The 15,058-nt window shown below is 37.6% G+C and overlaps 1 protein-coding gene across 2 annotated transcripts in view; it reads right to left on the minus strand.

The window, feature by feature from the left end:
- Nucleotides 1-3,000: 3,000 nt before the first annotated feature.
- The window catches only part of scara3 (scavenger receptor class A, member 3), a 36,186-nt gene continuing 24,128 nt past the window's right edge, over nucleotides 3,001-15,058 (minus strand). Inside the window, exons 3-13 of one of the 2 annotated variants that reach the window (XM_008397335.2) lie at nucleotides 13,326-13,361; nucleotides 12,650-12,694; nucleotides 11,569-11,688; nucleotides 10,022-10,102; nucleotides 9,645-9,763; nucleotides 9,235-9,479; nucleotides 7,978-8,197; nucleotides 6,362-6,450; nucleotides 5,643-5,835; nucleotides 4,797-4,974; nucleotides 3,001-4,172 (exon numbers count right to left, since the gene is read on the minus strand). In XM_008397335.2, the coding sequence (XP_008395557.1) occupies nucleotides 3,691-4,172; nucleotides 4,797-4,974; nucleotides 5,643-5,835; nucleotides 6,362-6,450; nucleotides 7,978-8,197; nucleotides 9,235-9,479; nucleotides 9,645-9,763; nucleotides 10,022-10,102; nucleotides 11,569-11,688; nucleotides 12,650-12,694; nucleotides 13,326-13,361 (1,808 nt within the window). In that variant the 3' untranslated portion in view covers nucleotides 3,001-3,690. Of the gene's footprint in view, nucleotides 4,173-4,796; nucleotides 4,975-5,642; nucleotides 5,836-6,361; nucleotides 6,451-7,977; nucleotides 8,198-9,234; nucleotides 9,480-9,644; nucleotides 9,764-10,021; nucleotides 10,103-11,568; nucleotides 11,689-12,649; nucleotides 12,695-13,325; nucleotides 13,450-15,058 lie in introns of those variants that run through there. The other variant, XM_017302245.1, reaches the window with a different exon arrangement.

The raw sequence follows: 15,058 nt of genomic DNA on the forward strand, positions 1-15,058 counted from the left end.
GACCTTTACATATAATAATAAACATTTCCACATATCATCTCCGATATCCACCGGACTCTCAGTTGCGCGATATGTCAGCTGTTTAGGATTCCCCTGTTCTGACGTCACCGCGCTTTCTGATTGGCTACCTGTCACATTCAGCAGGTTGTATTCTCGTTCCCAGACAGGGAAAACCCCACAGGCTGTGATAAAAAGTCCAAGACAACCCAAATTGGGTATATTCAGGTTTTAGCGGGAACACCAACACCGCCTTATCTGACGGTTCGCTGGCGACCTGTCCAGGGTGACCCCGCCTCTCGCCCGGAACGTTAGCTGGAGATAGGTACCAGCAACCCTCCCGATCCCACTAAGGGACAAGGGTGTCAAGAAAATGGATGGATGGATGGATGGATGGATATATCAGTGACGTGCAGTCAGGGGAGGCAGGTGCCTCACCTGTCATCATGGAAAATAATATTTAAATCATTTATATTGCTATTTTCACCCTGTGGTTTGTACTATAAAGTACCTATGTTTTACTTAGCTTAGCCAATTCTGATAATTTTTTCTTCAAAATCGCTGGACTTTTTTTCTTGCCACTAGTGGCATTTATTTTTAAAGAAATCCAACAGAAAGGGGATGGAAAGAAGGTGGGTGGAGGAGGACATGCAACCAAGGAGCCAGTAGCAGTGTTGTAGTCAAGACCACCTACCCAAGACCAAGTCAAGACCAGCACCCCGCACTACGTGACACAAAAAAATGATTATCTATCAAAATTGCTTCTCAAGTTGATCTGAAAGATCCACATTCCCATAAAAAAAACTAGATACTAAATACTTAAGAGCTTAAATAAATTTAATCAGTAAAGATCCGTCCAGAAGAATCTGATCGTTCCTGAATGTCATAATACTATATTGCACTTTGGTCACAGCGTTGTCCCATATATGCGACACCTCAGTCAACACCTCCACACAATAATTCAGGGCATTAGTGTCTTTTTTTCATCGCAGATGCAACATGTGTCTCTGTACAGCTAGCTTTGCTAGCATCACGTCCACATAGCTTACCGTTCTTTAAGCTTTCCTTCCAAGTGACGCTTAAAGTTGGACGAAGTCCCCACCGTCTGTGAAAGCAAAGCTCTGCTGATTTTACATGTTGCCACATCTTATTATTTATGCAGCGCTATTATATTACTGACATTAGATAGACACCTTCTCCCGCTCAGAGGAAACCACTGCGCATGTCTGRAGCTCSGTGTRCSAGTAAAGGKGGAGGCGATGGGTGACAACAGACACGTAARTCACGTTATTGCTYGGATTTTACGGCGCCACCTTWAATCCCTGAACTTCACATTTTAACGGAMAAAAAGCGCAACGCGACTTGGATGTAACGAGTAACGCGACAGTTTTGTAGAAATGTAGAAGTGTAGATACTTACTGTAAAATGTAGTGGAGTAAAAGTAGAAAGTACCCATTATTAAATCTACTTAAGTAAAGTACAGATACACGAAAATTGTACTTAAGTACAGTTTTCGTGTATCTGTACTTTATGTAATGTTTCTATCCTTCTCCAGTCCACAAATAAAAAAAAAATAAAAAAAACGGCCTTGTTCCTAATTTTTCTTTAATTTTCACAAATCTGGCAGCGCCTTCGACATTTCTGCTACGTCTGCATTTTATTTCTCCGACTGTTTTCAGTCTTTTCGATGCGTAGAAAAAGAGCAGTTTGCTCGTTGTGTCTATGGGACTCAGCACTGCCCCCAAAGGTGAGGCACAGCACTGCATTGCTTCATCCGGGTCCTTTTTCATGTATTTCAACAGGCAAGGCGTAAATTCATAAATTAAGCAATTTTGACCCCAAAAATGTTGAATAAGAAAATAAGAAAAGCATTTTATGGTAAATTAAAGTGGGCATTTTTATTTTCTTATTTTTACTTATCAAGACACACTTCACTGGAGCTACCGGTTTCCACCAAGTATTCGTCATCAAGCAAGATGGCGGAGCTAGCCAAGCTGTGCTTGTTTCGTCTTTGTTTACGTATTTTCCTTTAATTTAGCAATCCACAGACCTTTCAACTRATTACCAACAGAGGAACTAATGTCATAAAACGTCATAAAAGTTAAGTTTGTATGGGGGAACGCTTACTAGGCGATAGTGAAGATGACGTGTCTTCTGCTTTTCAGCGCTCCAATCAACCTCAAATAAATTCAGCTGTTTCCTCAATATACCACTACTCATCACTGCCATTTCTTTGTTCACAGTTTACGCAGAAAAACCGCATTATTCAGTGGTGTCCAACTCSAACTTTTACTGTTTACTGTTTGACATTTTAGATCACATGTGTCTAATGTTTTCTGGAAGTCTGATGTCATTGTGTAGCCATTAAACAAATTCACAGATATCCGATCATAACATGGTACATTCCTGTGAACACCTAAAACTTTCTTGTACTTGTGATAAAATTTTAGTTGGCACATGAAATTGCTCTTAAATGCATCACATAACATGTTGTTTCCATGAGAAACCCAATTATTTATTGTCAGTGTCACCTCACAAGCTGTAATATATGAAAAATATATCTTAAAAAAAGAAAACAATGTGATTTCTTCATTTTCTTTACAAATCAGCAAGTTCATAAAAATGTTTTCAGAGTTCCCGCTCTGAAATCTCTTTAGGTTTCACGTTTTAGAGATAATAAAGTGCTTCAAATTGGACATCTTTCTGTGTATAGTAAATAAGTAGATACTTTGATTCTTTACAAATTCGTGGTTACCATCCTACTTTTAAATGCTTTTTTGTCTTAACAAACCTCTATGTYACATCCTTTTATTCTGGTACATTCTGAGATAAAGACCTATTAAGATGATCATTTTTAGTTAATCTGGTTGATACACATGTGCCATATGAAAAACTCAAGCATACAAATCGAAAAAGATAAAATTTCACTCAATANCCTAAAACTTTCTTGTACTTGTGATAAAATTTTAGTTGGCACATGAAATTGCTCTTAAATGCATCACATAACATGTTGTTTCCATGAGAAACCCAATTATTTATTGTTAGTCAGTGTCACCTCACAAGCTGTAATATATGAAAAATATATCTTAAAAAAAGAAAACAATGTGATTTCTTCATTTTCTTTACAAATCAGCAAGTTCATAAAAATGTTTTCAGAGTTCCCGCTCTGAAATCTCTTTAGGTTTCACGTTTTAGAGATAATAAAGTGCTTCAAATTGGACATCTTTCTGTGTATAGTAAATAAGTAGATACTTTGATTCTTTACAAATTCGTGGTTACCATCCTACTTTTAAATGCTTTTTTGTCTTAACAAACCTCTATGTYACATCCTTTTATTCTGGTACATTCTGAGATAAAGACCTATTAAGATGATCATTTTTAGTTAATCTGGTTGATACACATGTGCCATATGAAAAACTCAAGCATACAAATCGAAAAAGATAAAATTTCACTCAATARTTGAGTCCATAGAAGGCTGCTTTGGTCTTCCTTATTCCTTTCATCATCACCATGTTTTGTCAAATTCGATCGTGAAGTCGGTGTGTTGCATTTTTTATTTAGTCTTTATGGCTTTGCACAATCCAATGAATGAATTCTTGTGTGTCTTCAATTAAAATCAGTATTTTAGCTCCAGAATGGTCATTCCTCAGCTTCTCCATATGAAAACATCGCACTCAGACACTTTACTCAGAGTTACTGTCTCTTGGAGCCAGCAGCAGGCGTCACGGTTTGTTGCTGAGGCTCATGCCTGTACGGTAAGCCAGGAGGTCCAGGTGTACCTGGTGGTCCAGATGGCCCTGTTGGCCCAGGTTTTCCTCTCGGTCCTGGAGGTCCGGTGATACCTGGTAGTCCTACATGGCCCTGGATTCCTGGAGGTCCTTCAACCCCAGGGATGCCATCAGAACCAGAGGGCCCCATATCCCCTTTCTGGCCCCTTTCCCCTTTTTGGCCTGGAAGACCGATTGACCCCTTGGCTCCTTTTAGACCTGGGGGCCCTCTGYTGCCAATAGGGCCCGGTTCTCCTGATGATCCTCTAACACCAAGTGCACCCTTCACGCCAATGGTTCCACGGCCTCCTATTGGGCCTCGGTCACCTTTACTGCCAGAAAGGCCCATGGGTCCTTTTGGGCCAGTCTCACCACGGTTTCCTTTGGGCCCAGGTGGCCCAGGGACGCCTGAAAAGAAAACATCATGATGTTAATTTGAGAATTAAAGTGGAGCCACATTGTTCTGGTTCGGAAAAGGATTAGGGACACTGGAAAATAAAGAGAATTCAGAAATTAGATTTTTTTTTTTTTCAGAATTCTGATTTTAATTCTGGTATTAAAATGTAAATTTTAATATCAAAATTCTGACTTTAATCTCAGAATTCAGACTTTTTTTCTCAGAATTTTGACATTTTTCTCAAAATTTTGACTTTAATATAAGACTTCTGACTTTTTWAAAAATCTGGCTGTAATCTCAAAATTTTTATTTTAATCCCCAAATTCTGTCTTTTTCTTGGAATTCTGATTTTTAAAAATCTGGCTTTAATCTCAGAATTCTGACATAAATCATCTCGCGTCAAAAGTCAAAATTCTGAGAAAAAAGTCAGAATTCCAAAACAGAAAGTGAGATTTAAAAAAAAAGCACAATCTGAGAAAACCAGAACCGCTCTGGCTTTCATCTCAAAATCATGACTTTTTTTTCCCCAGACATTTTTCCGACTTTAATCTTCTGAGATCAAAAATCTGAACTCGTTTGTTTTTCTGTTAAGTGGCCCTAATCTTCTTCCGTAGCTCTGATTTTTCCTGACATACCTTTAAGAATAGTGAAATTATTTATGAGGTTGGAGTGAAAAACATCAACCAGCTTCATCTCCTCCATCACCATCGACAGATTCCTCACATCCATGTCTAGACGAACATTCAGCAGCAGGTTCTGCTGCTTCAGAGTGCTGGCCAAGTTGAGCAGTAAGAAAACGGTGGTGTTCATGTTCTGCATAAAGAAGAGAACGTAGTTAAGATGCATAACATAGARCAATACTGTAATACAGGGACAACTGGAAAAAGATACAAACTGAATACATGTCCTTACCAACATCAGTCACTTTAAACTTAAACTTTCTGCTCCGTGAGTCAACAATGGAGCTATTGCTGCAATTATCTTCGCTTTTTATCCCAGAGTAAATATTCCTAACTCAGTGATTCTGTGTATTTAAACACAAATTTTGTGTTCTCTTTCATTTTTCAGGGTTTTTTAATTCATAAAGAGTACCTTTCCCACGGCTTCTACGTTTCGCTTTGTGTCTTTCTTGCATTTAGTCACTGACAGTGGAATAAATCCAGTTAAATAATCGATGYTTTCCATCCTCTTAGAAAGCAGTTTCTTTATTATTATTTTTGCAGATAATTAGTGTATTTCCTTCTTTCTTTGCGTTGTTTACAGCTATTTTTGACACTTAATCCAGGTTTTATGGATGGAGACATTGCTGCCATTAATTTTCTAAGCAAGCAAATTAAAATAAGTCAAAAACGACTTAGAATCCAAAAAAAAAGATTCAATGTTTTCAATGCTTTTGATAATTATGATGATGAAATCAGAGATCTTATGTGTTTAAATCTCTTTTTGTAAAATCCCTGACATATTTTTGCCATTTTTAGTACCTGTAGGTCTTCGGTGTGTCTGCCCAGGCGACTCTTGCAGGAGGAGCTCTCCACGTTGATGTACTTGTACATGCTCTGGACGTGGCTGACAGTGGCGTTGATGCTTGAGGCGATGGTTTCGATCTCCATCTCGATGGAGTTCAGACGGCCATCTAGAGCTGAGAAACGCTCACCTGTCCGGTTCTCGTAGTACCTAAAATAAACAGTTTACATTTAGTCTGAGTTGATCAAAGTATTTCTCACCAATCTGTGAACATATATGGTTAGAAAATATTAATTTTGGAGGGAAAAACACTTTACAATRAAGCTCCCTTTACAGAAGGCTAATAAATAGTTTATAAATAATGTATCCGTTACTCTAAAAACACTTTATAAATCATTAATAACTGTTCATTATGCAATTTAGAAATGCTTATTTTGGCTACAAGTTAGTCTGAAAAGTTTAATATAACAACTTTAGATAAAATATGTGGGTGAACAGATGTCGCTCACTATTTACCAAGAAAAGATTCTGTCTCTTTCACACCCTTAATTAATGCATAATAAAAAGTTATTAATGATTTATAAAGTGCTTACAGATGAATTAATAACCTTAGCCTTATTGTAAAGTGATACTTGTGTTTAATCTCTAATAAATACTAAAGAACGGTTGCAAGATTCTGACAATGCAGTTAATAAAAAAGAAATCTCTGAAGGAATTAAATGTTTATTTATGTCACCTGGAGTGATACTGAAGATCGTGCATGTTCTCCTCGTTTTCATCCATTAGCGACGTCACATTGTCGAGCTGCATCTGGAGGTTCATAACCTGCAGGAATGAATCAAACAGGTTTACAACCTGGAGTGGTATTAATTAAGAAAAAAAAAACAATACTGCTCCACCTTTAACTTTAACTAGCCTCTTTTGCAAAATGACTTCTTCGTCTTTCTGTTTGGTTTCTAAAACAATCAAGGCGCGAAGAGTAAATTAAGTCAGCATGAAGCTGCTGACCCACCAGGGAAATGCAGCAATGGTTGACCTTTACCAAGGTATGCCAGTTTCATGACTCAGTGGTAACATGTGGTGATGATAGACAGTCTGCACACAAAAATGTGAAACTGCTATGTTGTAACATGATATGCCTAAATTGTGATACATGTAAATAAAACACTGACTTAGAGTCATGGAGCAAAGAAAAGGAAACATCTGTGCAGCTCGACTGGTGATTTAAAAATGACTGGTAGTTCATTTGAAAAGTGTASYTGCTTTATGTTGGTTCATGTTGGTTTTCAGGTGAATTTAAAGAAGCAGACACCAGGTTTTTTTTTTTAAATATTAAACTCTTAAAGGGAAATATTAAGTGTTTTCCAGTGCAGTTTTCCAGCATAATCAAGTAATCATACTAACTTCAGTTGTTATAAAAATACTATATACATCAAATATGTCTTACAATAAAATTTACTTCCTAATTGGAAGTAACTTAGGAAGTAAATTTACTTTCTAATTTACTTCTTTAAAAATTCTTGTACCTTTTGAGACTTTGCCTCACTCCTCTACTAACCCTTCAACAACGTTTTTACCAGCGTTGCTGTTACGGCCCTGGGCCTTGTAGGCTGGGCTGCAGGTGTCTTGTTGTCTGTCTTTGTGCTCCTCCCCTTTGCAGGTGTCTCTGATCAATTGATTGGGAGCGCAGAGTACTTTAACCTGGCTGTCTCCGTCTTCTGCATCGCTTGTCGCCTCAGCGTCCACTCTGCCGCTGTGATGTTTTGTGGCCAGGCCTCAGCTCCCCTCCTGTTRCACTTTTGAGTTTTTCTTTGTTTTGGCACCTCAACACTTCCATATGCACTCATGCAACACATCCAAGCATTTGCATTACACCACTGATACTGATATCCACAATCCATTGTTGTTTTTGTTAATATTCATTTGTATGCACTTTAACTGCGGCATGGTCTATTGYAACAGACATTATTGGACACTAAGAAGAAGCTCTAATAATGAGCTCAGCAGGTGAGCAGCTCCACCAGGTGTTTGCTAATTGTTGTTGGCTAGTCTGAAGGAGCTGAGTGSGGGAGTTGTGAGCTTGGAAACTGCAGCACCCAGGCGTAATGTCCGCCGTGGGAGATTAAAAGATTTCTCAAACATGCATGAAAGAATCAARACAAAAACCCCAGGTATGTTTTTGATGAGGGAATRACATTATAATGCACCATTAAAATACCAAAAAGTATGTTAACCCTGAAAATGTGCTTTTATAGTGTAAATRGAAAAAAGGTAAAAGAATTTTAATCAAAAAAATTACCTTTTCCTCCAAACAAAAATGTTTTCATCAAACCGTCCGACTTTGAATCTTACCTGTTGTGTGAGGTCGTGGATCACRTCCGAGAACATGGCCATTTTCTGATGATCTATTATGATGGTGCTCTGAAKRGAGCGCATTTTTTGGGAGGTGTTGCTGGTGTTGGATTTGATGGCGCTCAGAACTCGACTGTAGTTCTGCAAATTACTCGTCAACGTCTGTAGGACGGCAGTCTCTTCATCCGCTTTTTTTTGGAGGGCATCGATCCACATTGTGCTGATYAACGGAGAGAGGAGAGCATTGTGGAACATTTAACTTTACTTTCTAATTGGGCCTCTGTCCTTTTAAAAAGACAGAGGCCCTAAAACTGCAATTTCATCTTAAACCCACTGTAGTCTTAGATTATAATAAACAAAGCTTGAATAACAAAATATTTATTTACCCACATATCTGTTTAGCATGCAAGAACTATGCAGCACATTATTTTGTTAGTGGTTAGGAGGACGCAGGCTAGCTTTTCTAATCACACGATTAGTATTTTTAGGTTGGCACAGCTTAGCCACTCTATTTTTAGCGCTGTTATTTTAACTTTATTCAACTTAAAATGAAAATTATTGAGTCATTATAGACTACAAATTACCTGTTAATCCTTTATGAAGTTTTTTTGTGTGCAATAGTCCAAAGCGGTTTTTCTTATTAATAAACATCATACACATCAATGTGCCAATAGGACTAAAAATGGAAACTAGACTATGTTCAGACTACAACCTGAAGTGACCCAAATCCGTTTTTTTTTTTGTTTTTGTTTTAATGCGACCTGAATCTGAACGGCCAGATCACCTGCACGTCATCGATACTCGACAAACGTCACCATTCTGCGTCCTGATACGCGCAAGCGGGAAGAAAAAACAACAATGGCGGATTATAATGAGGATCAAGTTGTTAATATGATGACTCCGGTCGGACAACAACTTCAAAAACTTAAGCTAAGCTCCACCGTTAGCATCCATGTTTACTTCCGCAAACACTGAGCACTTCTTTTTTTTTTTTTTTATGGCGGTTGGCAAAACCACAGACATGAATACGTCTCATGTCTCCGGGCAAAGCACGGAGCACGCTCTCTATGCGTGACGTTATAGCGCCCTCTACTGCGCATGCGGGAAATTTTCAGGCCGTTCGGGTTCACACTGGAGATGACGTACAAGTCGCATATTTGTGAACTGCACTTCCAAATATTCACAAAAAATGAAATGGGATTTGGGTATTTACAAGTAAATGTTAATTAATATGCAGTTTCTCTTCTGTTGATTCACCTTAGTGCTACTGTTGTGTTGACTTGTTGCGCCGTTGCTTTTACGTCGTACTGATCCTCCGTTATAGTTTTCATCTTTTCTTCCGTTTCATCAATCACCTCCTTCCAACCCTGCACCTGATTGGTGAATCTCTCCAGAGATTGGTTGAGGAGTTTGAGCGACATGAGGTGGTTTTGGACTTCCCATGTTAGCTGGTTGCTTGTTGCTTTTATGGTGGTTTGGGTTTGGGACGCCTGATCCAGAAACTGGGCAATTCAGAAATGAAAGAGAGATTCATTACACTCAGAATAAATAGGAGTTTAGCACATTCCTGTTTTTTATATTTCATAGTGTATCTTTTGGTTTTAAATGCAGTTCAGACACAATGGAAAACCTTTCTCTCTGTGGATTTAGCTTGAGATTGATCATACCTGCTCTTGACCCAGTATCATCTTCTGAATGTCTTCAAATTCCCTCTTTAGCCTGCTGATCTCTTCACTGTAGAATGAGACGTCCAGGCAGTCTGAACTGTTCGACACAGACCTCAGATCTGAGTTCAGAAAGGAGGCAAGAGAGAAAATCAATAACAGCAATAGCTAAGAGAACATTACTGACTTTATAAAGACCATATGTGAGTTGGATGGTAAATGTTTAAACAATAACTCAGTAAAAAAAAAGAGCATTACAGTTTTAAAGGAGACCTATTATACTTCCTTGAACAGGTTACGGTAGGTTTATGGGATATACAAAACCTTTTTTATTCTTTATAAAGTTTACAAACAACTATTTCCAAAATATTTTAGTTTACCCTCCATTCCTTCTTGAACTTTTGCAATCTTCTTGTTGTGCGCCGATTCCTCTTCAGACAAATTGTCCACCTTTTTAAACACTAAAGACACAAATATTTTTTAAATTAACGAATGTCACAAAAGTCTGTACATATCCACGCATTTATTTTGCATCCTTACAAGAGAGAATCAGACGAGTTAGACAAAAACATGTACGAAAAACCAACTGACCTTCAGTGTAAACAGGAAAAGGGAAACGTTTGAAAGAGCACAGAGAAGATTGTAAATCAACCCAAAACAACAAAACGCATCAAGTTTTCATTACCTTACAAAACATGGARAAGTTATTGTTTTACTAGCTGGCCAGGTCTTGGCCCCTCACATATTTCCCAGGAGAGAGCTAACAGTTTAGGGAGTGTGAGCGTTTTGTGTGTGAGTTTACATTAGCGAGAATGCAATGATGTGTGGTGTGTGTTTTCATGCTATTCTGCCCATTTAAGCTCTGACCCAGAGGAAATATGGATAAATGCTTCCACATGTTCAGCTCCTGTCATTTATCAACTGTCAGTTGTATTAGACCTCAAGATGACATATTATTTTCACTTATTCAACAACATAGTATTATTTTCTTATGCAGATACTCAGAGAAGTGACACACAGTGTTTGTATGTAGGTTCTGTTTTACTTTTGAATATTTATTAGTTTATTTCCGCTGTAAAGTGCTAAAATCTTTCATGAAATTAGCTGTTCCATCTCCAATGTCTTCTTTATAATAAAAAAATGTTATTTACTTGCAAGCAACATGACATCTCCTACTCTCAGTATGCCAGCATATTTGAGAAATGATCAGGTAAATCGAACAAAATGCGACAGTTGATCTTTTTAATTCAAAAATACATCTACAGTTTATTTGAATTTTATTTATTTGTGTGAAATCAAGAGTAAATATCATTAAAATAATCTTTTTATCCGTATTTAAGTAATGAAATAAACAAACATATTTACCAACACTCTCCAAAGCTGCTGTTGTTGCAAGTTTATCTGACTTTATAGATTACTATCAGATATTTGTGGCTTGTCAACTGGTGTATGCTCTTCACTTACGAATGACAATCTAAAAACAAAATTACTATTTACAGCCTGATCTTTATGATTGTGTATTAGGGTCCTTGTTGACAGAAAAAAAGAGAACATTTCCACCAAAATGTTTAGATTTATCACTTAAATTTTCTAGAAAAAAAAAGAAAAAGTTTGAGCTCCAAAAGTCAAAAATTTGCACAAAAAAAATGTTTCAAGAAAATTTCTGATGTTTGAAACCTAAAAATGTCCACGTTTTTCTAATGAATTTCTGAGATTTTTCTCAAAATTTCTGAGATTTTTGGCAAAAATGTACTCCACTTTTTTCCCCCCAGTCTACAGTGGCCCAAATACGCTGTTGTAGATCTAGAATAATTCAGGGATACATAATCCAAGTCAACCTTAAATTAAATATTTTCTTATGTTTTTGCATACAATTCATTCTGCAAAGAGAGAATCGGGGGTAAATAAAAAGTAAACCAGAGCTCACCCAGTGATGCCAGAACTGCAACAGTTATGATGAGGAAAGCAACAAAACCATAGAGGACCTTGACAGCCAGCTGGAGAGAGTGGCTTTGCTGGCATCTCACGCAGCCAACTCTTGAACGACCTGAAGACACAATGGGAATATAATACAGAAATGTGGTTTAACCCTTGTGCGTGCGAGAACTGAGGCAAACGTACGAAGACTAAGGAAAATTATACAAGTGACACGGGTGTGCAGTCAGTTGGACCCCATTTGTAAACACAAGGGTTATAGGTGTGTTTAACGTTTTGTTGACTTTAAACCTTCTGATTTGTTGCAACATTAAGCAGCGGTGGTTGGCTCGTTATTCTACATGCTCCATTAAACTATTGCTAAGCTCCATGCCTCTCCCGTTACAGCAGATTTAACTTAGGTGGAGTTGTGTTTGCATATTGTTTTGTTTGTTTCTTGGAGATGGGAAGTAGCTAGCATGTCTGAAGTAGAAGAGCATCAAGTGAGGCTAACGGTGGAGCTTAGCTTAGGATTTTGAAGTTGTTGTCTGAACGCACCAGCACTTTAACAGCTTAATCCTCATTATAGTCCGTCATAGTTGTTTTTCTTCCCGCTTGCGCATATCAGGGCGCAGAGTAGTGACGCTTTTCGAGTATCAATGACGTTGGGGTCAGATGAACGCGACCTGTCTGTACAGACTTACGTCTCATTTGAAAGGATCAAATATGTATCTGATTTCGGGCTACCTATACAAGTATCCAGGATCGCATTAAAAAAAAAATATATCGATCTGTGTTGTTTTAGACTGTCATAAAAAGATCATCTATCTCGCTCTCTGGTTACCTAGCAACTCATTCATTCTTTGGTTACCTAGCAACCCCCGGCTAAATAGCTAGCATAGCTAGATTTGCCACTGTTCCTCCTAACTACTTGTGAAAACTGAGGCTACAACAGGAAATGTCATGCCAGCAGTTTGGTACTACTTCTGATATTTGAAACAATACAGTTTAAATAGTAAAGCGGTTATATAATCTATTTTTAAATCACACTGCAAAAAGGAGTCATAGTAGCATTATTATAGTCTAAAGCTTACCTCTAAATGAAGGCATTTCTTCCTCCTCTCCCAAGAAGTCCTCATCTGAAGAGTGAATAAAATATGGATAACACAGGTTTAGGTTTTCATATTTTGATATTAATAATGCAAAGAACTCTGGTTTACACAACCCTGTGAGTTTGATTCACATATACATCCATTAACAAAAACTTGAATCTACAAGAAACTATTGTCACCTCTTCATCGTTTTCACATTATGTTGTTGATCATTTTCTGTTTGTTGTCTTTAAAAAAATAAAGTCCATACTAATAAAGTTTTGGACATTTTTGTAAATTTTTAAAAGAAGGTGTAAAAATTTCAGGAGCAATAATGCCTCMATATTGATGAAAAAGTGCTAGTTGCATCGACAGACGGTTTCACTTATAACAAGACATTTTTCCCATGTTGTAAGTGGAATAATCTGCAAATGGAGCTAGAAATTTTTCACCACCATTAAGGAATTATTGACTTAAAACAAGCTCCTTTATCGTCTTGAGGGCCGCATAAAAAGCTACGATAGGCCAGATTTGGCCCCGCGCCTTGAGTTTGACACATGGGCCTTATAGCATCAACTGCCTTAAAAAAAAAAAACACGGAAAAAGTATGATAGCAATTAAGTTTCATATTTTCAGCAAAAAGTTAGTAATTTTAATTCATAGCCTTGATGAATATTACCTTTGAATAGCTGGTTCTCGTATCCACCGTTGTTGTCTGCAGAATAGAGGCAAAGAGACACAGCAAAGTTAAAGTCTAAAGTTTTTCTACCTCTAACAGGTTTAATTAGTTTGACCTTAAGCATCTGCCTCCCTGTCGCTCTCTCCTACAACACAGCATGTGGTCCCGCCTGGTTATTAAAGGCTTTCTGTGAGCAGAAATCAGGAAAGCAGCTGTTGGTTGCGAGTGCTGATGCTTGTGGGATTTTTGTGTGTGTTGAGAGTCTGAGGAGGCTGTCATCACAACCATTGTAAAAACCAATAGCGCTAATAAACTGCGTAAAGCCAGTTTTTATTAGGGATCCCACAAAAGGGTTGACTTCATGTTTTTATAGCTGCAGACTTTATAAAACATGTCATCAGCTGGACGCTCTCCAACGCCACACCTGAAGCTGTAATGGTGGTTTGGAAACACACAGTTAAACCACAGGGGAGTGTGTGAATGAACAGAACAGCAAAACTCACAAATATTCAGTTTGACAAGCACCTGATGAGAGATACTTGGATACTACAGCCTGGCTAGAGCTGATCTTTATGCAAACAACGTCACAATGGGGCTACCAGACTGCTGGAAATGTGTTAGACATGTAATCAAAATATTTTTTATAGTTTGAATCTGAAATGTTTGACTTTGCAGTCATGTTTCTGAGGTAAATTTGGCATTTTACTTTTTCAGAAACCACAGATACAGCTTTTAAAATAATTAAGAGACTACTTAAACTTACCAGCTTCTCTGATTTTACTTTTTATAGAATTGTTTGAGTAAAATTAGCATTGTTCTTTTCCATTTAGAAACAACAATACTGAAGTTTTAACTCAGGAATTTGGTGGAAAAACCAGGTTTTCAACAAAGTTCAGTGCTCTGGGCTCTTCATTTTTCTAGAGCTGTGTATTTGTTACGGTTAATGCGATAAAGTTCCAATATTACTGTCAATAAATGAAGCATTCATAATTTATCAGAAAATTAGAAGAAATTGTGTCAGAAAGTAACATTTTTTCACATCCATTCTTTTTATTTTTCCGCTTATTGAAAATTAACTTTATTACATGTTAAAGAGACTGGACAAAAAAAATGCAACCCCCCCACCCGAATACTAATAATATCATTAATACTACTGATACTGTCATTAACTGAAATAATAATAAAAATAGTAATAACAACAATAGCAATAAAACATAGCAAACAAATTACATCAGTTATTAATGCAATATTTTAATAAGTATATTTCTCCGGTTAGAGGTTAATAAAAAACAATTACACAAATTTAAGGCCCCGTTTACACGACAACGATTTCGGGGGAAAACGGAAGAGTTTTGTTGCGTTTGTAGTGTGCATTTACACGAAACCACCGAATGTTTTCTCTAACAACGGCACAGATTGAAAACGGGTTCCAGACCAGCTCATGCATAGTATGACGCAAAACATAGCTGCTTCCTACAATCCACAGAAGAAGAAGAAACTACTCACAATGCTGGTGTTACTGTTTCCCCATCAGATTCGGTTCCCTCAGCGTCTCTTCCCCGCTCCGCACAGCCAAGGTGGCAAAATACATGGCTGCTTGTTCAGCGCTCTTATCTAGAGAACTACGGACCAGGACCAGCCCGGCTCCAGACGAGTTTAACAGGAGGGGCATCGACTTATTTTGGGGGGTCTATGAGTTTACGTAGCTGAACATAGACAACAACACCAGCAGC

The sequence above is a fragment of the Poecilia reticulata genome, linkage group LG21 (genome assembly GCF_000633615.1).
Source record: "Poecilia reticulata strain Guanapo linkage group LG21, Guppy_female_1.0+MT, whole genome shotgun sequence".
Lineage (NCBI taxonomy): Eukaryota > Metazoa > Chordata > Actinopteri > Cyprinodontiformes > Poeciliidae > Poecilia > Poecilia reticulata.